Here is a 24,226-nt window from a genome sequence, read left to right on the forward strand (position 1 = left end):
ACAAGCTTGATCAAATCTGTTGCTGTTCCACCTGCTGCAACGGTTCCTTTCAGAATAAAAGCTGAACCATCGAGACCCAGTTTTGGGTCTCGCTAGATGCCAACAAAACTGTCGTGACCCGGAAGTATCTCAAAGACTGGTCTGGTCGGCAACCGCTGCTTTTCCTACCGGCTTCGGTTCCAGAAAGGGTCCAGCTGGACCTCGACATTCCTGATCTAACGGGGACTTCCAAAAGGGTATGTAGGCGACAGAATGGCGTTGAATGTGTTTATGAATCTCCTAACCAAAGCTTAGCTCAAAGACATCACCTTCATTCCCACCAGAACTAATCGTTTCTTTGGATTTGCTGGTTCTGACCAACATTCCACACTACACCATTCTCCGTCTCATTCACCTTAGTTACACCATACATTTAGTGTTAAAGTTAGTCTAGTTTAACTTGTTTAGTAATAAATCTTTAAACTTTTAAACTTGACTCTCTCTTCTGTTGTCTGAGTTAATATGAAGCTGTTACCTAATCCCTGCAATAAAAAATTCCAATCTTCTGGTTAAACAGTACCCACAGATCCATAAGGGTGATTTCATATTTACTATGGAATATTATGTCTTATGGCTCATTAAATAACATGTAAATTAAACTATTACAGCTGTCAGACTGAAAGCTAAGAGTTGCTAGTCTTGCAATGTGGTGCACCCTCAGCTTAAAAAACAAGGAGACAATAGATGTCAACAGTGTATGGGAGTGAGACTCAGTTCCGTACTGTGTCTCACTGATGTGCTCCCCAAGCATAAAGACATCCTTTGACCTGATCCGCTTACGCACAATGTAGATGACCTCCAGTGGTTTGATGGGCTGTGATCGTCTGCCCACTGATGCCTGGCGAATTGCCCTCTCTGCTTCTCTGATGACCCTCACAGTACCTTCAGATGGGACCACAAAACCCCCGTTGTTCTTAAGAGTCAGCAAATGGTAGCTCTGGTCATCACAGGCAGACGCAGCATCCATCACCAGGCTGGCACGGCAGACATCACAGGACAGCTTGGTCATGGCTCGCTGCACAGCAAATCCTGAAATTACAATTACCAATGTAACTGGACAGTGTGGTTGCCTTTATACTTTACATACACCTTTAGAACAACATGATGTCAGGTGAGAAATCAGCAAGAACTATAGTTTGACTACCTAAAGGCAAACAAGTAATCATGATGAATACGTGTGGAATTTATTCACTGTATTTATTTATCAGGGGGATTTGATGAGCCAGCAGTTTTTCAAAAGACTACAAACATCTTTTGTGTAGTCTTCTGTTTTTCTTCTGACTGCATTTTTAGGTTCTTTTTGAAACACAGGGAAAGTTTGTTACCTTGCTGACAGTTTTGATCGTGTCTGCGATCTTCCTCAGAGCTGATGCCACTGAGCGTCAGCTTGGCCTTGACAAGAGGTGAACCGGAAGGTCTGAAATTCAATTAGCACCAATTTCACAGGTTTCCTTTTCTTAAAGTAAATGGGTAGTTTAACTGTTAACAAATATCTTCAAATACACAATATTTAATCTAAAAATAACTAATGTAACATTTGTATTTTACCTGAGTAGCATTCAAGGTGGTCATTCAGCTCTTCGGTGATGAGGTTTTTGTCCTTAAGCTCCTTAAGAAGAGACTGTATGCATTCCTTGGCCCTCATTTCTCTTTTCATGGCATCGCTCTTCTCACGCTCCAATTTCCTAATTCTTGCAGAGGCTGCATCAAGCTTGGCTTTAATGTATTTGGGGCAAGCGGGTAATCCATATGCATGGTCAGTAGCCTGACTCTTTTGTTCCTTGCACCTTTCTCCAGCCGTTCCCGGTTCCTTCATCAAAATAAACAAACATGGTGAACTGCAAATTAACACAAGTTACTTTTAAAACGTTGAGATGAAGCTCTCTGCACGTCATCCGCTCAGGTTGGTGCTCAACAGCTGGAGGACATTCAGAATGAAAAAAAAAAAGAGAAGAGCTGGAGCATTCAGTTGTGTGTGTGAAGTTTTAATGGTGCAAATAGATAGAAAAGTAAAGTTTTTACTAGTGCTGTGAAAAATAACGCGTTAATTTAGTTATGTGAAATATTTCATGCATTAAAAAAATTAACGGAATTAATGCAGTTTTTAAAATTTTACATAATCCGACACCTCAAACTCGTGAGCGGCTCTGAAGTAGGGGGCAGTATTGCACTATACTGGTGTCTGACCTGCTGGAAATTATTAGAAGCAGCAGCAGATAAAGAGAAGGAGAGGAAAAGCTTGCTAGCATGGACAATGCTGTCCATGGAGCGCAGTCTAGATCAGTACAAAGCAGAGCCCAAAATGGATATTGGACACTGTCCATTACAGTGGTGGTTGAAGTGAGAAGAAGCAAATTCCAGACTGGCACCTGTTGCATGCAAGTACATGTCAACCCCTGCAACCACAGTGCCTTTCCCTTGTGAGGGATTATTCTCAATCTCAGGTCACATCGTTGGTGCGCAACGCTCCAGGCTGCTGCGTCCAGCGCACGGTCCATTCTCAAAGTGGCGCAACCAAAAAACTATAATTAACACACAATCGTTCATGTCCGCACATGTTCTCTACTTTAGGTCTTATTTGAGCCTGAAGCGCTCTGCTGCTGCGGAGCTCATCACCTGTGCTGCAGTGATTTCACCTCACTGACGCAGCATCGAAACGCGCTCTCCGCTTTGCGGTCAGGAGATCCCTTTGATCTGCTCAAAAGTAACTGGTGAGGTGAAAAAGTAAGAATCCAGGCAGCAGATTTTCTGGAGAGTTTAGAGGAGATGCAGGAAGATGAGAGACAGACAGGACAGGAAAATAGTTAAATAAAAACAAAAAAACAAAACAAAGTGTTGAAAAGTAAAATGTAGGTGGATTTATCTCCACCACACGTTTTACCTGTTTAAAACAATAAGTTATACACATGTAATATTTATACATTTGATACAATTGAGACCACCTTCTAAACTCAGTCACACACACCCAGGGCCGTTTCAAGGCATTCTGGGGGCCAAGGCAAAATATAAAAAACCCCACCCCTATAACTGGGCTCCCCAGAAGCCTGTGTAATCTATACCCTCTCCAGGAGTATTCGTAATACAGTGTTTGTAAAAGCCCCTCAGACATTACTGACATGTTCTATTATTGGATGAAAAACTAAATTATCAGACATGCTGCCTCATCTGCTTCTTTTTCATTTCTAAACTTGCAAAAAGTAACAAAACCATTTGAAAGCCACAATTTGTGGATTCTCTGAAAGTTTCCATGGAGTGTGTGACAACTTTTTTCATTGAGAAACATAAAGTTGGAAAAAAGTGTAAGAGCAGCCAGACTAATGATCAGATAAATTGAGATTAATCACAATTAATTACAGAAAATTGTGCGATTAATTAATTTTTTTAAATCGACTGACAGCCCTAGTTTTTACACCTTGTGAAAGACTGATGTTCCCATTTACACGGAGTGCTTCCTCAAAACAATATAACTGTTCCAACACCATCATAGACCTTTCTGGGTAACACCCAAGCCCTTAGAAGCGAGCAAATTCTCATTGACTCCCATGTTAAAAAAAACAATTTCACAGCAGAAATAAACATGTTTACAGCCTGGTTCCAAAAAATGTTTTGGGTTTAGTAGATCTAGTTTACACTCATGACAACTCTGAGGGGGGTGAATGTTTTAGTCACTCTTCTGTTTAAAGAGCAAGTAACGTCTAAATTAACTTTTTTTTGCTGATGAACTGTATAAATGAGTGTCTAATAGTGTTTTAAATGTGTGCATTCTTTATTTTAGCATTTTGGTGCATTTTCTTTAAAAATTAAAAATTCTGTCTAAAAACCACAGTAATGCGCCACCTTCAGCTGAAAACATAGAATTTGAGTCATTTTGAATAAATTTTAGCCAATGGCTAAAGAGTAAAGTACTACGTAAACCAGTAGAGTACTACGTAGCAGCTCCGTGCCAAAGTTATAAAAGCAACGAGCGTCTCGGCCACGCCCTGTGGCGAGTGGGAGTTGGATTTGCAAGCGAGTGTAGGAGGTCAGCGGTAGTTCAGCATTAGCATATAGCATTAGCATATCCTAGTCTTTAGCATATCTTTTAGTGTTATAAATACTTATTTAGTGTTAGCTTGGCTGTTGTATATTATAGTTTAGTTAGTGTTTGGCTGTTAGTGTAATTGGGAAAGTATTTCGGGTTTAGTGTTCCATATCGTCTTAGTATTGGTGAGTAGGTGTAGTGTAGTATGGTTGCGGTGACTCTGTGGGCATTTTACCCGCGATTCTGCACGTCTCCGTTTGAAGAGGGAGGCTGTGCCCACCGTGGCTCTTCCGCGATTTAGATGCAGCCCACCGACTCTGCTCCCCCACCACGGCGGGCTCCAGTCTGAGGTGAGTCAGCTAAATAAACGTTTTAACATCTTCTAAAGACAATTCCCTACCTAAATGCAAAGTCTGAGAGACGTGGTTCACTTCCTTTAGCTAGTCAGTCGGCAATTCTGCAACAGTGACTCTAACTGACGCAGCACTTGTTGACAGCATTACAGCGTGAAATCCAGCTTGTGACCCGGTTCTGTGAGGAATTCTGTTCAGGAGGTCGCATTTCAGGCTCTCCACATCATATGTGACTGACTTTTACGTTATAACAACGATCACACACTAGGAATGTTATAAAGCGCCTATATAGGACAGTTTCTTTTGTATATTATCTGACTTTATAAACTCCCAACAACAATGTGCTTATATATTTTTTTCAGGCTAAATCTACCCAAGACACTGGCTGTCAGACTGATTTAGCTGCATGAATGTACTTGTCCAGGCTGATGTGAAACCTTCCCTGTAGCAAAGGTGAATTATTTTTAATAATCTTCTATGCAAACATTTTATTATCACCTTCTAGTTTTAATTTGTTTTACAGATTATTTTTACACGTGATTTTATGCTCTTTTAAACATTTATAAATGTGCTGCTTCTTTGTTTTTACATAGCCAGCCAGAATGGAGTTCACAGCCGCAGTGTGTCTGGTGACCCACGGGGACCATGATGAAAATTCATCTTCCAGAAGGTCCCAGAGCGTCCAGACCCCCTGAAAAGACCAAGGTGTGAGGTGTCTGCTGTTGATTCCAGCTTCCACCTCAGTGACAGTGCAAGCTCAGTGAACTGTTCAAGGTAAAAAAAAATTAAAACATTTCAGAATTTTTAAGATATTAACAATTAAATAAGTATGTGATTACATCATGACGGAGGCTACTGATTCTGCCCCCGTGACATTTGGTGGTGACGTGTAAGCTGATTCTCCTGGAAAATAACTTTTACATTAAATATTTTGTTTTTGCTATCAAAAGTAAATTAACTAATAACCTGCATTATTGCAGGACATTCAGCAAAATATGGACTCTACACCATGAGGCATGCACACATTAATATTCTATAAGAGCACATAAGGTGAGCAACACCACATATTGTACACTGTCCTGAATTTGTTTTCTTTCTGCATCTCATTAGCCTGGCTGATCACCTGATAACTCCTGTCATCTGGTTATGACAGCATGAGGATGTCCTCACACACCTGTAACCTATCAGCTCATCTGGCAGAATAGAGAGAGAAGAGACAACACCACATCTCCTGTTCCTGGAAAGCCTTCAGCCTTCCTTCGATGACTGAGAACCTCCATCAGCTCTGTCTCCTGTCTGCCTACAATTATTAAAATAAATATTGTGTTTGACAAGTTTTTTGTGCTGCCAAATATCTCATTTAGATTCCAGTTTTGATATTTTAATGGATATTTATAAATTACATTGAATATCACATTTTTGTTGCATGTTTAACTAGCTATTGTGATTAATTAAACTAGCACCTCACTGTTAAAAGCTCGTTCTAATTTCAAGCATGTTTAAGTATTTATGGACATGAACAAAAACAGGAAATATATAAATTGAGATTTATTTAATTAATATAACAAATAAGGGGGAAAGAGTCATTGAAAGGCACATTCTTCTGGAAGTTCCTGATCCTGAGGACACCAGCAGAGGAGACCAGCTGCAGACACCAGAGACCAGCTGCAGACACCAGAGGACCTAGAACAGAGAGAGCAGCTGTTATTAGTAAATAAATAAAGAAATCAGGGCAATTTTAGTGGGCTGAACACATTACAGAATAATTTTCTCATGGGGTATTTTCATAACTTTATATGCAGCAGACTGTACCTTGAGCCCAGGGCTACCGGAGAGCTATCCAGCATGTTTCAGTGGATTTTCCTGCTTTAACAGGTTAGATTAGCTGTTAAGCAGCTCAGCTATTTGTTGCTGATTAAAACCAGGTGTGCTGAAGCAGATAAACCTCTAAAACATGCTGAATACTAGCTTTTTGGGGCCGTGGAGACAAACCCTGCAGCTAATCCAATGCTATGGCTAACGGCTACTTACCTTTCAGAGGTGATTCTGTTGGGTCGGTTCTGGGAGTTTCAGGCAACTCACAAGCTCAAAACAATAAGACTCAGGTCCGCTTGTCTCCTCCAAATAGACTTGGTCCCTTTCTTCTCGAGTGTCTGTAAGGAGGGGGAGAAACGTCCTCCACTTCTATCAACTGCTCAGAGTGAAGGGAGCTAGCTTCGTCTAGTTAGCCATCGTCTTCGTCACTGCCGCGGCTCCGCCCTCTCGGTCCTCCAGGCAACGCCTACTAATGTTGCATTTTTTAAAATTGATACGTGGGTGGAGAAGGACTCCGAGGCTCAATTGACCCGCTCTTTAAGTGTATTAAATGCCTAAAATTCTGAATAATTAATGAGCATCAGACCCACGTGACTGCAGAGCTAGCTCCAGGGAAAGGCCTCAGCCTGAGCCTCGGCCTCGCCTGAAAACTGTTCCACCATTTTTAGTCTCTCAACTTAGACCATTAGTTGTGGAGTTTGTGCGTTCTTTTTGGATATTATTTGTGCAATTGTTGGACAAGATGACTTGCTGTGGTATTAATTGCACTAATAGAGCATCCAAGGAGTCTCCACTTCATTTTTTTCAGTAAGTAAAATTATATTTATGTATTTTAGGTCACTGCCGCTTTTGCACTAGCTGAGCTTAGATTTTAACATGTACTGTTTAACCATGAAATTGAAATGTAATAGGGTAAAACCCAGTGCATTTAACATAACACTGCATTTTTGAAAATGGGTTGAAATATAACATGTTGGTGAAGCTGGGTTCCGACTATCGATATGGACTCCCTCCCTTCAGCGACAGCTCGGCGCATCTCTGATCACAGCTGCGCCTGTCTGCTGCGCGGCTGCTGGAGTTTTCAGGAGACCTCTGTGTTCCACCCGGTTTTCCCCTTTTGCGGAATTGTCTAGGTTTGACGGAACCTGTGACACGGTCAAAATGGCAGTGGTGGCCACCTCCCATTTTGGCTTAAAAACGTATTATTGGAGCCTATGGAAACGAATTGTCCTGTATATATGCCGATGGTACCACCAAGATAAAGGATTTAATGTTAGACCTTAGAATGACCTGATTTGTTAGAAACATTCAACACGCAAACTCACATTAGGCTCAGACACGTCCAGGCTGTCATCCGCTCTTCTAGAGGTGGCTGTGGTTCTTGTTCGTATAACCTAAAATAAACATAAATGAAGGAAAATAAACATAAATGAAGGACTTTGGATTGTCTTATATGTGCCGTAATACACAACACATTATTTATTCCTAAACAATCCTCCAGAAAAGCCTAAAAGTGACATTAGGGCTGAAACGGTTCCTCGAGTACAAAAAATTCTTGAGTCAAATTCTCTGCCTCGAGGCTTCGTTTAATTCATGTTTAATTAATTCACGGCTTTGCAATCACCCGGGGTCATGTTTCACCCAGACCAAAATAAGTGACGCACATACACACTGCACTGAATGCACACGCGATTAGCGAATGTAACTTAACTTTCTCTTAAGCCATGGCGGACAATGTGGACCCCGGTGGAGTGTGAAAAAGACACAAAATGTCAAAGGTGTGGGACCATTTTTCATGTCGTAAGACGGAAAACGTACTCCAGTGTAAATACTGTAAAATGAATTTAGTCTACCACAACACCACATTCCTCGATGCTGCAACCTGACCAGGAAACATCCACCTGTAAATGTCACTTCTGCAAGCGGACTCGGAGCCTCTACAAGATAATGCATTTTAGCCTGTATTTCTATATATTCTGCGGGCACTGTGCGACTTTTTCATTTGTAGCACTTAGTTTCAGCTCACACCGTACGTCTGGTAGCAACACGTCGGACTTAAAATGTGCTAAAAATAGCAGTTTTTACAACACGTCGGACTTTTTACATGTTGTTATTGATGTCCGTTGTCCCTCAGGATTGCTGCAGGAGGACACAGGTATTTATGAGTGGCGGAGGAAAACGAAAGGAAGTAAATAAATGTTTTGTGATCTGTATAATTTGGCATAACCACGGCAAACATGCTTTCGACAGTCCTTGTTAGTGTGTGAAAAAAAAGTGTAGAAATTAGAATGGACGTGTGTTAATAGGGAAACAGCTGGCGAGCCATGTTTGCACATGCGCCGTGAACGGTTCTGGTTCTGTTTGGGCCTCAGTCGCTTGCATTTGTTTACTGTGAAGTACAGTTGAAGTTTAGAAAACTAATTTTGAATAAAACTTGAAGAATAACTGGCAATTGCTTGCTCATTTCAAGAGGTCTTTCAAATTTTATAACATGCTATTTGATAAAATGGTTTACTAAACGCAAAAGAGTAATTTATTAGAGTACTCGATTAATCGATAAAAGATTCGATAGAGTACTCGATTACAAAAATATTAGACAGCTGCAGCCCTACGTGACATTAAATCAATACGCATATTCCATTCTTATACATCTTGGATTTGTGTTGAATAAAGATACACATATCCAACCTTCTGAAGATGAGCAGGGAAGCTGAATATTGTTGGCTTAACACCAGCTTTAAGTCGGACAGTCTGACCAGTCCTGTCGAAGTCCCCCGCCTTGAAATGCTCACTGCAGATCATCGTCCTGTTTGTGACAACAAAGTTTTTCCATCTTAGGGCAACTTCCCACTGCCTCCTTCTTTCTCCATCTTTGGGAAATCTTAAACAAGTGACAAAATGTTGGCAGCTTTATAAATCATTGTAAATAGTTTACAGTCTTTTCCTTTAACATGAACACAAGACCAGCAATAGTTAAATAAAAGGTGTCAAGACAGAAACATGCAATGATTAACCAAGAAATCTTGAATTCAAGCAATTCAACTTTTTAAAATCACAGTTAGCTGATAGATCTTAAACTTTGCCATCACTTATTTCTAAAAAGCAGTTTTCTAATAATTGTTCAAAAGCAAAGCAGATGACAGAGACTTATTAGCGGCTAACACAGTTGAATGTATGTTATTGTTAAATCTTACGAGTGAAAGGTGATCCCACGTTGTCGTGTTTGAAGACATCGTCTATTAGAGCATCCATAGGCAGCACAAAAGTCAGGCATGCTTGTTGTTTCACGTGTATTTCTGTAAAAACAAAGCCAGCAATTTCCGCTATTTTAATATACTTCCGTGTAAGTTTCTTACATTTTTTAAACTGGAAAACAAGGACAATTTAACCCTCAGCTTCCACTGAGGTAAAACACTGTAGCTAAGCGGCGCAGCCACGGCAGCCTCGTCTTCTCTAAGCCAAGTTAGACAGCTAATAAACACTAAAACATCCACCAAGACAGCCATTTAGACAAAAATTAGGTTTAAGTACAATTCTTAGTTTCGTTGAACCACACGAACCCTATACAAATATTGATTGTGGTCTCTCTCAACCTAACGCGCAAAATAGCTTAGCCGGTGTTGAGACACATTGTTCATAATTATGTCGTGTTTCAAAAGTAATAGCGGTAATTTCAACATGTGTAAGTATCCCGCGCCAAGCCTATGTATCATACCGTTTGTAATAAAGCAAACCGTTTGTAAATCCGTTAATATTTCATCGAGTTATTTGTATTTTTATTTGATCCGTGCACTCACCATCAGCTAGAGAACAGTTAGCTGTCCGAAGTAAGATGGCCGCCGTGTAAGGAGGACGCTTCGACTCCCAGTTAGGGCATCTAGTAATATATATGCTGTCTATGGTGGAGCGATTGCATGTGTTATTTATGCCATACAATGTCCGGAATTCCAATATTTATTGAAAATTACGTAAGTAAGTAAAAGTTTATTTATACAGCGCCTTTCACAGATATAAATCACAAATAATAATGCATTGAACTTATATAACGCTTTTCTAGACACCCAAAGACGCTTTCACACACTCTCACATCCACACACTGCTAGTGATGATATGCTACTTGTAGCCACAGCCGCCCTGGGGAGGTCTGACAAAGGCGAGGCTGCCATTTGGCGCCGTCGGCCCCTCTAACCACCACTAATGCAGGCAAGTTGGGTGAAGTGTCTTGCCCAAGGACACAACAGCAGGATACCCCTGGCGGGAGCTGGAATCGTACCCATAACCCTCCGATCATGAGGCAACCCGCTCTACCACCTGAGCTACTGCTGCCCTCAAAGCACTGTACAACAGGATAAAAATTAGGGCAAATACCTCTAACCAATAAAAACATCAGAAAAACAATAGCAGTGATAAAATAGAAAATAAAATCATGAGTATAAACAAAGGGAAGGTGTGAACCCGAACAAAGCCATCTTTTTGAACATTTAAGGAGGGAATGCCTGGATGAAAAGGTGAGTTTTTAGATGATTTTTAAAGACCTCTACAGTGTTAGAGAGACAGAGGTTTGAAGGTAGACTGTTCCAAAGTCTGGGGGCAATAGTCTGAAAGGCCCTGTCCCCTTTGGTTTTCAGTCTGGCTCGAGAAACAGCCAGGAGGTTTTCAGATGTGGATCTAAGGTTCCGAGAGGTGGTGTGTGGGGATAAACGCTCTGATAGGTAGCTTGGAGCCTGGTTGTTAAGAGCTGTTACGGCACCTGGGTTTTGCAATGGTTGGTCGTATTATTATTACTGTTTAGTCAGAATTTTTTCCTGTTTTGGTAGTTTTCTTCCCATTGTTTTGTTTTCTTTTGGAGTGACAACACCAGACCCAGATACAAGATGGCTGCCTCCATGCTGTTGTCCAGTAACCATGGAAACCACAATGAGCACCGGCAGCCTCATCACCAGTGGATCCCTCCACAGTTCTTCAGGTGGAAGAAATTGGACTAATCGTTTTCTCTGGATCTGGAAAGGATAAAAGGCTGGAGGAACTTTCATTCTGGGAGCTACTTGTAACCAAGTAGACTCCCTTTGGGCTGGTTTCAGGGTTTTAGAAGTTTAAACATCTTGAAAGAAAAATAATTCCTCAACTTTTATTAAGTCTCTCTTTGGGTTTAGTAATTACTCTTGGTAAAAGAACTACAGTGGCCACTGTCTATAGGTCAGGACTAAAACTTTAAACTAAATTCTATATTCTACCGTGAGCCAGTGGAGGGACTGTAAAACTGGAGTGATGTGAGCTCGTCTGCTGGATTTGGTTAGGAGTCTGGCTGCTGCATTTTGGATGGCTTGAAGGCGTGAGAGGGAGGTTTTGCTGAGACCAGTAAAAAGAGCGTTACAGTAGTCTAAGCGTGATGACACAAAGGCATGGATGATTTTTTTCCAGATCTGCAGTAGAAACCAGTTTACGGACTTTTGAAATGTTTCTCAGTTGAAAGAAACAAGAGAGGGAGATGGTTTTGACGTGTGAGTCTAAACTTAAAGCTTAAACTTAAATAACTCCCAGGTTTCTAATGTTGGCCTTGGCCTTGGCTGATGGGCAAAAAGAGGCAATTTCTTGCTCGATTTTTGGCTGAAGTTCCGGGGGTGCAGCGATCGGGGTCTGTCTTGTTAGCATTGAGGACAAGAAAGTTGCTGGACAGCCAGTTACTGATCTGGGTCAGGCAGAGTACAAGTGTGGCCAGCCTGTCCAACTGGTGTGGCATAAAGGACATATAGAGCTGAATATAATCAGCGTAGATGTGGTAGGAGATGTCTGGGAAAGACTGAATGATGCCAGCTAGGGGAAGAATATAGAATGCGAATAGTAGAGGCCCTAGAACTGAACCTTGTGGGACCCCGCATGTTAGAGAGGCAGTATCTGAAGAGAAGGTTTCTGACTTCACTGTGAATGTTCTGTTGGTGAGATAAGAAGAGAGCCAGTCTAGAGCAGAACCTGAAATCCCAGCTAGGGCATTTAACCTGTTTAGTAGAACGTTGTGGTCTACAGTGTCAAAAGCTGCACTGAGGTCAAGCAGGACCATGACAGAGCATTTCCCTGCATCAGCAGCCATCAGGAGGTCCTTATGCACCCTTACTAGAGCAGTCTCGGTTGAGTGCTGCTTCAGAAAGCCAGATTGGAAGGGGTCAGAGATCTTTGACTTGGAAAACCAGGATCTGAGTTGGGTTTCAACCACCTTCTCAAGTACTTTGCTGATGAAAGGTAGCTTAGAAATGGGCCTAAAGTTACTGGTGGAGCTGGCGTCAAGGTCGGGTTTCTTTAAGAGAGGAGTCACTACTGCATTTTTAAAGTAAGATGGAACACAGCCTTTGCTCAGTGAGCTGTTGATTATAGTCAACAGAGATGGACTGATAGAGGCAAGGGACCTGACTAAAACAGAGGGAGTTAAGATATCTGATGAGCATGATCAGAGTTTCATCTGACTGATCAAGTCATTTAGTGTAATTGGGGAGAAGGAGGTGAAAGACTCGGAGCACTGGGGGGCCTCCCCTCCTGAGGGGGGAGGGCTGGTGGAATGCTGGATCTCAGATTCAGCACCTTGTTTGCAAAAAAAGTGGAGAAATCAGTTACAGTCATCAGCTGAAGATAGCTGAGCCTGCTGCGGAGGAGAAGACACGATGCTGGAGATGGTATCAAACAAAACCTTAGGATTATTCTTATTTTGGCATATGAGGTTGCTGAAGAAAGAAGACCTGGCATTTTCTACAGCTTCGTTGTATGTCTCGAGAAGTTCTTTAAAATATTCGCGATGAACAACCAGACCTGTCCTCTCCCACCGTTGTTCCGCTTTTCTATAGGAGCGTCTAAGTTCAAGAATATGGTTGTTCAGCCAGGGTGAACTGGAGGCACTGGAACTGCGGCTGGTTTTGTAAGGGGCGACCTGATCTAGAATTTTGAGGCAGTGATCATTAAATGAATTAGTAAGGAGCTCTACGTCATCAGAGGAAGGAGGTACAAAGTCAAAGAGGGAGGAGAAATTTAAAATGGTACAACTGTTGATAATACGTCTTTGCTTAGCAGAGTCTGGTAAAAGAGATTCAGGATTTAGGTTGATATGAAAAGAAACTGACTTATGGTCACTGAACACAACATCATGTATCTGCAGCTTATCAACAAGAAGTCTGTAGGAAAAGACCAGATCCAGGGTGTGGCCTGCTCTGTGAGTGGGACCAGACACGTGTTGAGAGAAGTTAAAAGAGTTCATCATGTTTAGGAACTCCCTAGTGGAGCTGTTAGATAGATCCTCAGCGTGGATGTTAAAATCTCCAACAATGATTATCCTGTCTAGTTTAATAGTTGAAGATAGGAGATCCTGAAAGTCAGACAGGAAGGATGAAGTAGATCTAGGTGGGCGATAGATCAGGATTCCATAAACTGGTTGAACTCGACCAATTTTAATCATGATCATCTCGAATGAGCTGTAGGAGTTTGAGGATATAATTTGGTCGTCACCTACGTAACTCAAACGACTGGTGTCAAGCCAGCCTCCAGTTGGAGACTTGCAGTCAAGCCAGCCTCCAGTTTGTTTTCTGTTCCCTGTCTATTCAAGTTTTTACGGGAATGGATGTGGAAACCGGATTTCAAAATAAAATTCAACTTTGAGTGAAGTATCAGATATTTTAAGAACATAATAACAAATGATTTAGGCTTGTTCACTATTAGCGCCCTGTCAATATCAAGGCAATCTTATTTTGGATTTCAAAGTAAAAGCCCTGTGAATTTTCATTTTTGAACTACTCTTTCAATGACCCCAGAATGCTCTTAAAAGCAAAAGTCATATTTCCAAAGAGCAGTTGCATTTTGTATCAACATTATCAAACCACAGCAATTTGAAATTGCACATATTTGACCGACTCTTTTAACGATTTCAAAAAGCTCTAAAATGGAAAATTGCTGTTTCCACAGGGAATTCCACTTTAGATCAACACAATCCCACAGTGATACCATATCAATATCAAGTCATTCTGATGTTGTTTCAAAATAAAGGCATTTTAAAATAATAAAATTTTATGCATTATAATATTACGGCATATATCATACAGCCACCTGTATATATATATATATATATATATATATATATATATATATATATATATAAATAAGTTCATCTTAAAACATCTTTCTCAAGTAAAATAAAGTTTCCTCTGTGAGGTCAGATGGGCCCAGCTGTGTTGTTTTGTAAAAGAAATAACCAAATGAATCATATTTGTCCACCCAAATACTTAGATAAATATCACAAAAACAGGAAGGACAAAAACACCGTCAAGGTAAAGTAGGAAATTTTATTTTTAAATAAGCGGCTGTTTGTGATTAATCATGAGTTAACTATGGACATGATAGCCTATGTGGCCTATAGGCTATGTAACTGAGATTTAATATGAAAAATTAGACAAACCTGTTTTCAAATTAGGTATTTGCTCCATGTTGATATATATTTCATAAACATTTACGGGCCAAGGGGAACATCAGCTGCTGATGGTATAATTTGAAGAAAAAAGTCCATTATGCTAACCTCCTCCCTTCATATTCAGAATTTTCTAGTTGTGTATAAAATGTGTATATTGTGCCTCTCTAGTTCTTGATAAAGGTTAAAAAGTTTTGAATTTAGTCATGTCACATGCCAGTGATTTATAAGCCAATATTAACCTATAAATAATCTATTGCAGTATTTTTTTTACCATGGCTTAAAACTTTTATCTTATTATAGAATGAATATGACAAATTATCTTTTTGTGTTTGAATGCAGGCTCAATGAACAAGTACATTCAAGGAGGAGCTCATGCCAAAAGTTCAGATCAGCCATCCACCAGCAGTTCAAGAGCTCAAGATCAGTTGTCAGCCGTCACGTCTGAACCTTCTACATCACCCAGCCCTGACCAGGAATTACAAAGTAAAGCACACCTACAGACCAAGCACAGCCCACAGCCAGCACTTCTGAAGGCAGAGTGAGTCCTGGATCTGAAAATTGCATTGGAGAAACATATGTGCCACAACCGGTGCGTGTGGATCTGTTACATACAGTTGTGGTCAGAAGTTTACATACACTTGTAAAAAATATAATATAATGGCTCTACTGAGTGTCCCGTTATTTCTAAAACTCTGATTTTTCTCTGATAGAGTGATTGGAACAGATACTTCTTTGTCACAAAAAACATTCATGAAGTTCGGTTCTTTAATGTCTTTATTATGGGTTAACAGAGAAAAGTGATCACATTTGCTGGGTCACAAATATACATACAGCAGTGCTAATTTTTGGTTACATGTCTCTTAGCCATTTTCACTTCAATTAGGCGCTTTTGGTAGCCATCCACAAGCTTCTGGCAAGCTTCTGGTTGAATCTTTGACCACTCCTCTTGACAGAATTGGTGAAGTTCAGTTAAATGTGATGGCTTTCTGACATGGACTTGTTTCTTCAGCACTGTTCACATGTTTTCAATGGGGTTTAAGTCAGGACGTTGGGAAGCCCATTCTAAAACCCTTATTCTAGCCTGATTTAGCCATTCCTTTACCACTTTTGATGTGTGTTTGGGGTCATTGTCCTGTTGGAACACCCAACTGCGCCCAAGACCCAACCTTCGTGCTGATGATTTTAGGTTATGTTGAAGATTGTGAAGGTAATCCTCCTTCTTCATTATCCCATTTATTCTCTGCAAAGCACCAGTTCCATTGGCAGCAAAACAGCCCCACAGCATAATATTCCCACCACCATGCTTGACTGTAGGCATGGTGTTCTTGGGGTTAAAGGCCTCACCTTTTCTCCTCCAAACATATTGCTGGGCATTGTGGCCAAAAAGCTCGATTTTCGTTTCGTCTGACCACAGAACTTTCCTCCAGAAGGTCTTATCTTTGTCCATGTGATCAGCAGCAAACTTCAGTCGAGCCTTAAGGTGCCGCTTTTGGAGCAAGGGCTTCCTTCTTGCACGGCAGCCTCTCAGTCCATGGAGATGCAAAACACATTTGACTGTGGACAATGACACCTGTGTTCCAGCAGCTTCTAATTCTTGGCAGATCTGCTTTTTGGTGATTCTTGGTTCACTCTTTACCCTCCTGACCAATTTTCTCTCAGCAGCAGGTGATAGCTTGCATTTTCTTCCTGATCTTGGCAGTGATGAAACAGTGCCATGCACCTTATACTTAAAAACAATTGTTTGCACTGTTGCTCTTGGGACCTGCAGCTGCTTTGAAATGGCCCCAAGTGACTTTCCTGACTTGTTCAAGTCAATAATTCGCTTTTTCAGATCCATGCTGAGCTCCTTTGACTTTCCCATTGTAGCATTTGTGGGCGTTTGTATCCAAAGAGCCCTATTTACCTGGCCTAAGAGAAGTCACCCGCTGTAGTCACTCATAATCCCTCACAAGAAGTTAAGAGGCCATGCTATGAAGCTCAGTTCACTGACACATTTCTAAGTCACCAAAATTGCTAGATCGTGTTGCTGTATGTATATTTGTGACCCAGCAAATGTGATCACTTTTCTCTGTTAACCCATAATAAAGACATTAAAGAACCAAACTTCATGAATGTTTTTTGTGACAAAGAAGTATCTGTTCCAATCACTCTATCAGAGAAAAATCAGTTTTAGAAATAACGGGACACTCAGTAGAGCCATTATATTATATTTTTTACAAGTGTATGTAAACTTCTGACCACAACTGTAGTTCTAGATAATAACAACATGGAGTTCCTGTGTTGAGTATGTTGTATTATGTAAATATCAATCCTACTTTTTGGAAATAATAAGCAGTTTGTGCATACAAGAGAATTAAAAAGAATTTAAGGCGAAGCGCGTGCACATACTCTGTTATTGTGTTGTTTGTTTTTGCGCGGGGGGGGGGGGGGGGGGGGGGCATGAAGCCTTTGTGCTTAGGGCACCAAAATAGCTAGCAACAGCCCTGTGTCCCGCCAGTCTATTCTGCATAATGTTTTTTCATACAAGAAAGGAGAAAACAGATGGGACAATAAGCTAAATTATTTTTCATTTGATTATTTTAATAGTAAAAATATTTTCTGTAGAAACTGTTCCCGTCCCTACTGATGAAAAAAAAATCTTTACGGCCCTCTGATAGTTACGTAGAGCTTTCTCTGTAATGGCTCTCTTCACTGTGAAATAGATTCCCCTTAGGCAGTGGTTCCCAGCCTGGGGTCCGTGACCCCCCAAGAGGGTCCCCTCAATTTTGTCTGTGCTGAGGCTGTGAGGTTTACAAGATTGTATTTGTAATAATTACATTTATAAAACACCAGTAACACACCCAATTGTATGACCAAAGTGCCACATACATTTTTAATGAATCACTTTTAATGTGGGTCGAATGTGGTTGGGGGTCCTGGCTTATCTTGGACACAGGCAGGGGGGTAGCTGCTTTAGAGGTGAGGACAGCTGAGACTACTGCCCTGTTTAAAGTGGCTTTGAAAACACATTTGTTTTCTCTGGTATTTAGTGACATCCATTAGGTTACAAGTTTTATTATATTTCGGTCTGTTTTTTGTATTTGTAGTCTCAAGAATGTCTTGATATTAGCATGTTTTATTTTGTTCTGCGCAGCACTTCGGGACAACTGCTGTTGCCGTAGAAATGTGCTTTACAAGTCAAGTTAGACTTGACATGTTTAATTGTCTTATAGAAATATACTTGGATTTCACTCGATGTTGCTCTTGATAGGTTTCCCAGCGAGCTTCGGTACCGTGGCTGAAGTGATCAAGTTCATCACCATGGTGATCTTCATCGTGTCGGTCCAACGCGCTGCGGTCAACAACGGACAGGTGGGGCGAAAGTGATTGATTTGTTCGAAATAAGCCCAGATTTGAAATATAAATTAACAAACATTTGAGGTTTTATAAACATTTAGTCTTTTCTTTAAATTAGAAGTCAATTTGTCTTAATTTGTGAAGCTGATTTCAACATTTTTATGTAATATCTTGCTCTTTACAATTACCTACTGCTGCATTTTAAATTCCAGTTTGATGACGACTACCACGGCTGAATACCCAATGGCTCTCTCCTGCTGCACACATCTCCTCCGACCTTAAAGGGCCTGTCGAGCATGGGGACATTTCTGGAGGCTCTCCCAAATGAAGGAGAGATGGTCAATTTTGCAGCCTCTGCTTTTGTTCTCTCATCCAAATACAGACATGGTGAGTTGAGAAAGACAAGAGCTTTAAATGCAGCCGAGACGAAGCACTGCACCAGCTTGACTTCATGTCTTTGCCGTGACCCCAGGTTCCTTTGGGTGAATACCCTGAAGAGCTCTTCGATGATCCTGACCCCAAGCGGATGATTAAGGAATTTCAAGCAGAGTTGTCCTACTTGAAAGAAGAAATTAAAGCAAGAAATACTCGGCTGAAAGTTCCCTACACGTATCTGAGCCCTGATGAGATAGAGAACAGTGCGTCGATTTAGGAGAAACGGGAAAGACGAGCAGAAACGATCGTGCTCCCAAGTACTTCCTTATATGTTATAGGTGCTTTTATTTCTGAAATACACTTTTTATAAAATAAAAATTTGCAAACAAAACAAAAGATTTAGAGAAAAGTTATTTTCACTTAAGGAAAATATATAAAAGATATAAGGACTTTATTTAATTGCGGAAAATTGCATACATTTTTAAACCTTTATGACTCCTTTTCCAACATCAGATAAACCTAAACACAAGATCTACACTGGACTGAACCCTTGGTTGGGTCAGATTCCCTCATCAGTTTGGAAAATAAATAAAATCCATTTAAAGTGCTGTCATTTCTAATCCACAGATTTATTGTGATTAGTCAACAATCTGTTTGTTTAACAAGTAAAAGGCTAAATATTGCATTTGAACTTTAATAGATCCTTGAGGATAATAAAAATCTAGTGTGTACATCTGTTTTAGTCAAAATATACTTCTTACCAGAATAAAAGGTCAGCACAAGTCCATGCAAAGCCGAATCCTTCCCCCTCCCATAGGAAAAATACAAGATCAAACCTGACAAGTGTTCTTTTGTTAAAGCGCCGTGACAAGTAGTGTTGATTTACTCCAAAACAAACCTCTTAATAGCAACATTCACACAACGCCACGACGGATCGAGTGCAGCTTGGTCTCATTTGGTCAGGTGTTGACGTGACGCAAGACACAACGGAAGTAGAGTCTGTCTCGTCCGGAGCACATGGCCGGAAGGGGTACGGGCACCGTCTTGTGCTCTGCTACGTTGAAATGGCACTTCTTAAGATGAACGGACATGCTGGGAATATCAGTGAAACCCCACGAGGTCACAGGGCTGAAGGCAGTGCTGAATCTCCACACCTGTAACAGTAGCAAAGAAAACGTAGTAGTGTGGGATTATTTAATGTTTGACTATATTAAAATATAAAAGGGATAGTTTAAAAACGTACTTTGTTTTGGATCTGCCATGACACAGTGCGTGGACCTCCTGGACATAGTCTTGGCTTCCACTGCAGCTCTACAATGCCCCTGGTCTGAAGGAGGCTGGCACACACCTCCCTCATCCTCCGTGAAACCAGTGACAGCTGGCACAAGCTAAAACTATCCAGGAATCCAGCGATGTGCCACAGTATCTCAATGGGCAGCCCACTAAGCTGGTCAGACTCCCAATCACTTGGGAAATCCAGCTTTGGGCAAGGCTGAACTCCAAATGACTTGAGGTGCCTGTCATGATGAACCACTCTGGCTCCGCGGGTTGTCGGGTAAAACCTTCGCTGGGAGAACGTACAGCCATAATACGCGAGGGGGCAGCGGTGCTCCATCCAGCCATTAAGGCCAGCGTGAATGTCGCCATGGACGTTTCTGAAATGGGAAGAAAACTGGTCACGGCGGAACGGCTGACTACAGATGAAGGGGGATGTGTGCTGGTAGCCGGGGTTAAACGGGATATGAGGGGCCGCCTCGACCTTCAGAGCCTCAGGGACCAGGTTGAGGAGGAGCGCGCGGAATGGGCTGGGGTAAGCCAGCTGTGACGCAGAGGCCATGTCGCCCACTCTTGTGTTGGTAACCAATACCGCAGCAGGAAAAGTGAACGTCTGCGTGCCAAAATCAGCACGACAAACATCGCCGTAGACCGTGTCAGAGATCCTTCTGCACTCTCTGGACGCTAGACAGAAGAGTAGGGCTGCTGTGATCAGATCAATCCCTCCAAGACCCATGGGGTCATCCCCCTGCTCCAGATCTGAAGTATCTACTGCCTTGTCCTCTACTGTGACTCCTAGTTTATATTGTGACTTGTGTGGAATGATCCCTCCATTGGATAATGAATACTCCTGGTGGTCGGTGTTGAACCGTTCTTCTAGAGGAACCAACTCTCCATCTTCCAGCACTATGTGACTCGCCAACTGTGCCACAGCAGGACTAGCATGGACTGGGGATAACATCTGAGGAGTAGCACTTTCAGGAACATCAGTGTTGTTTTCTTGGACCTCAGGTCTACAGGCCGTCTCCAGAAAGGCCTCAGCTGCTGCTGACAACAGTGCACTGGGCGTGTTTTTAATCGTTAGATTAGCTCCTGCAGCTCCATTTTCATTCAAACAGCTGGAACAAGTATTTAACTCTTGAATGTCTCTTTGGTGCAAACTCTCATTGCCTACAAGTGTTGTGCCCTCAAGCCCATTGTAAATCCCTTCATCGCTGCTCAAACTTGACTTTAAAAGAACATCTCTGCTATCCAAACACTCAGAGGAGCTTTCACCACTGCTGCCATTAACAAAGTCTAACGCCGCAGCTAAACTTCTTGCCGTCTCTATTGTGGCTTCATACAGTTTACTGAAGTGTTCCTCATTCAAGCCATTAATGCCCCTGAGGATTTTTTCTTTTGCCAAGTCTCTTGAAGTTGGTCCTGATGGTTGTGTGGGTGAGGATGATCCAAAAGAAGTTGATGCCTCTGAATCAGATGGATGCAAAGGTGAGTGTTTCTCATTGTTCTCTTTACTAAGACAGACAAGAGGCTCTTCTAGTGCAGAAGGTGCCATGGCAAACACTTCAAGAGACTTGACGAGTGTACGCTGGTCCTGAAGAGTAAGTGCCATGTCCAGTTGCTCTACCACACGACTTAGGCTCTCATAAGAAGTATAGTCCAAGCAGCTAACGGGACATCTGTTCCACTCCATTGTGCAGCAGACAACTCCAGCCGGGCACACGTCCAAGTGTGCAGACATCTGGTTGCGGATCAGGGTGGCTGGGCAGCCGTAGCCGCTGTTAAGGCACGGAACCCTCATCAACGGGCACAGAAGCTGGTGCTCCTCAACTTTGCAGGAGTGAAACCCAGCCCCACAGAGCAGTGGACATGAAATAAGATCACAAGAAACTCCAGGTTGAGGTTTGAGTGTGCACCTCAGGTTGAAACAGGACACACAGTGGACATGGTCCTCCATCTTCAGAGCTGAGGGGGTGGATAGGTTACCAGGTGTCTTCCTGTGGGAAAATATAAAGTCATGTGAAATGGGAGGAAAAATCTGAAAGTGTAAATGCAAAAATAATGAAGATAAACGCAGAGGTGATCAACAAGTATTTTGTATTTTAAGTCAAAAATGATTCTAAGTCAATAAAGTGAATGGATGTTCTTTAGGTTTTTAGATTTCACTAAAGAATTAAAGAATAAAATAAAAATGCTACAAGAAAGCTGTTCATGGACAAACCCTGAATAAAAGAGCTGCTTTGGTCTGAACTAGCAGCTGTTATACTAACATCAAACCACCAGATGTCACTGCGCCAACTGCTTCAAACTTGTATTATAGTAAACATATTAATGAGGCTTTGGCACATATTCGGGTTTAGCTCGATTAAAGTCATTGCAGGAGTTTTACCACAACAATAAAAATGATGCTAGTCCTTTGTTAAAATAACTTATTTAAGCTAACTGGACAATCTACAACTACAATACCGTTTTTAATAAGTCAAAACTAGTCTAGACTAAAAACAACAGGTTGCCATAACACCATGATGTTAAACAAGGACTATTGTTATCTTTATTCCTTCTAAAAACGAAGAACAGCTTGAAAATACCCCATCTTTATGGCAGGCAAAAGTTTGGCTGCAACAAACAGCTTTTTTATCCCACATTTTAACCGATTGTCATGACGTTTCGGTAAATTGTTTAGTAGCTTTTACATCATCCTACCACCCGTTTGTGGACAGCTTTCCCACTAAAACAATTTGTTTTGAAAACAATGGATGACAGGCTAACTCAGACTGACCTCGGGCTAGGCTAAAAACAAGTCCCGAAGTTTACAGTTCAACACTTTACCACGACATGACTATGTTCGACGTGCTTCTCACCTGCTCGTCGGGGATACCCGTCATAAAATACGTTTACTCGTTCTAAATAAACGTGGTAAACCTGGCTGTTAACTATATGATCTGAGGAGAAACTGCTAAGGATAACTAGATCACGCAGCCTCCTGCTTTTTCTTCTTTTATGGCAACGGCGGGAGGCTGCAATACCGCCCCCTACTGGCGAGGAGCTTTAATGCACAGCGTCAGAATGTAAATTCTGAACTTTCCCCATAAAACAAGAAAGAATTTAAACGTATTCTTCTCGTTAAAGACTTTAACAATAATCTTAAAAACAGTCATAATATGCCTTTTAAGAATAATTTATTTTGTGTATTTATTTATTTGTCCTCATCTTTCCCCTATCTGGGTAATGCTAATTCTACGTTTTACCACATTGATTCATTAAATGGTGGGATCCGATAAATATTACAACTGAGTGTTTCTTTTTTTTTTTGTTATATACTGACATGATAAACACTACTGACACACAATTATAAAATTATAAAAAAAATATATATATGTATTTTAACCAGGCTTATATGGGTTAGGCTAGGAATTATTCAAAAACTGAATAAAATTAAACAGTCTTTAAAGAATAATTTTTAAAGCAAATTACCTGTTGCAGTAAATGATAAGATAGCTTCAGTGAGTAAGAAATTATTTTGTCAGCCTCTAATTGTTCTCTCACCTAAAAAATACGAAAGGCCTGTAATTTTCTTCATTGGTGTACCCCAACAATGAAAGACAAAATAAAAAAATAACAAAACAGAAAATCACACTGTCTAATTTTTGTAGAATTTATTAGTAAATTATGGTGAAAAATAAGTATTCGGTCTTCTACAAGCAAGCAATATATTTGGCTCTCAGACCGGTAACTTCTTCTGTAAGAGGCTCCTCTGTCCTCCATTTGTTACCTGTATTAATGGCACTAGTTGGAGCTTGTTATTGGTATAAAAAACACCTGTCCACAACCTCAATTAGTCACACTCCAAGCTCTACTATGGCCAATTAAGACCAAAGAGCTGTCAAAGGACACCAGAAACAAAACTGTAGACCTGCAGCAGGCTTCGGAGACTGAATCTGCAATAGGTAAGCAGCTTGGTGTGAAAAAAATCTACTGTGAGTATTTATTAGAAAGTGGAAGACATACAAGACCACTGATGATCTCCCTCCGTCAGGGACTCCATGCAAGATCTCACCCTGTGGGGTCAAAATGATCACAAGAACAGTGAGCAGCAAAAATCCCAGAACTTCACCGGGGAAGGTGGGGAGGCTAGTGAATAACCAACAGAGAGCTGGGACCAAAGTTACAAAGTAATACTACACCGCAGGGACTCATCCTGCAGTGCCAGACATGTCCCCCTGCTTAAGTCAGTACATGTGCAGACTCATTTGAGGTTTGCTAGAGCATTTGGATAATCCAGAAGAGGATTGGGAGAATCTCATATAACTAACATAGGACTTTTTGGTAAAACTCTACTCATCATATTTTGAGGAGAAAGAGTGTTGAGTTGCATCCCAAAAACACCACACCTACTATAAAGCATGGGGGTGGAAACATCATGTTTTGGGGCTGTTTTTCTGCAAAGGCACCAGGACGACTGATCCAAGTAAAGAATAAATGTGGCCATGCACCGTCAGATTTTGAGTGACAACCTCCTTCCATCAGCAAGATGAAACGTGGCTGGGTCTTTTCAGCATGACAGTCATC

At 41.2% G+C, this 24,226-nt stretch overlaps 2 protein-coding genes and 3 long non-coding RNA genes across 6 annotated transcripts; 2 read left to right on the forward strand and 3 right to left on the reverse strand.

Annotated features, from left to right (window-relative positions):
- Window positions 1–890: 890 nt before the first annotated feature.
- LOC107390765 (THAP domain-containing protein 6) lies at window positions 891–10,099 on the reverse strand. Of its 2 annotated transcripts, none has more exons than XM_015967676.3 (7): window positions 10,026–10,099; window positions 9,423–9,524; window positions 8,917–9,034; window positions 7,554–7,622; window positions 1,588–1,849; window positions 1,365–1,456; window positions 891–1,068 (listed from the first exon to the last, which is right to left on the reverse strand). In XM_015967676.3, the coding sequence occupies exons 2-6, from the start codon at window positions 9,500–9,502 to the stop codon at window positions 1,422–1,424; spliced, it is 564 nt and encodes a 187-aa protein (XP_015823162.3). In that variant the 5' UTR covers window positions 9,503–9,524; window positions 10,026–10,099; the 3' UTR covers window positions 891–1,068; window positions 1,365–1,421. The 2 variants fall into 2 exon arrangements, with proteins under 2 accessions (XP_015823162.3, XP_015823161.3); XM_015967675.3 differs by having other exon boundaries at window positions 8,917–9,109.
- On the forward strand, window positions 4,312–5,717 carry LOC139063284 (uncharacterized). The gene is made up of 4 exons (XR_011516636.1): window positions 4,312–4,410; window positions 4,776–4,866; window positions 5,007–5,187; window positions 5,524–5,717. It is a non-coding gene; the product is annotated as an uncharacterized lncRNA (long non-coding RNA).
- LOC139063285 (uncharacterized) lies at window positions 5,947–6,582 on the reverse strand. Its single transcript, XR_011516637.1, has 2 exons — window positions 6,445–6,582; window positions 5,947–6,096 (listed from the first exon to the last, which is right to left on the reverse strand). It is a non-coding gene; the product is annotated as an uncharacterized lncRNA (long non-coding RNA).
- Window positions 10,100–15,079: 4,980 nt separating the features above from the next.
- On the forward strand, window positions 15,080–18,307 carry LOC139063286 (uncharacterized). The gene is made up of 3 exons (XR_011516638.1): window positions 15,080–15,209; window positions 17,922–18,022; window positions 18,220–18,307. It is a non-coding gene; the product is annotated as an uncharacterized lncRNA (long non-coding RNA).
- Window positions 18,308–18,816: 509 nt separating this feature from the next.
- LOC107390763 (F-box only protein 30) lies at window positions 18,817–22,654 on the reverse strand. The gene is made up of 3 exons (XM_015967674.3): window positions 22,519–22,654; window positions 19,626–21,654; window positions 18,817–19,536 (listed from the first exon to the last, which is right to left on the reverse strand). The coding sequence occupies exons 2-3, from the start codon at window positions 21,612–21,614 to the stop codon at window positions 19,342–19,344; spliced, it is 2,184 nt and encodes a 727-aa protein (XP_015823160.1). The 5' UTR covers window positions 21,615–21,654; window positions 22,519–22,654; the 3' UTR covers window positions 18,817–19,341.
- Between the last annotated feature and the right edge of the window lie 1,572 nt (window positions 22,655–24,226).

Source organism: Nothobranchius furzeri, chromosome 15 (assembly GCF_043380555.1).
Source record: "Nothobranchius furzeri strain GRZ-AD chromosome 15, NfurGRZ-RIMD1, whole genome shotgun sequence".
Lineage (NCBI taxonomy): Eukaryota > Metazoa > Chordata > Actinopteri > Cyprinodontiformes > Nothobranchiidae > Nothobranchius > Nothobranchius furzeri.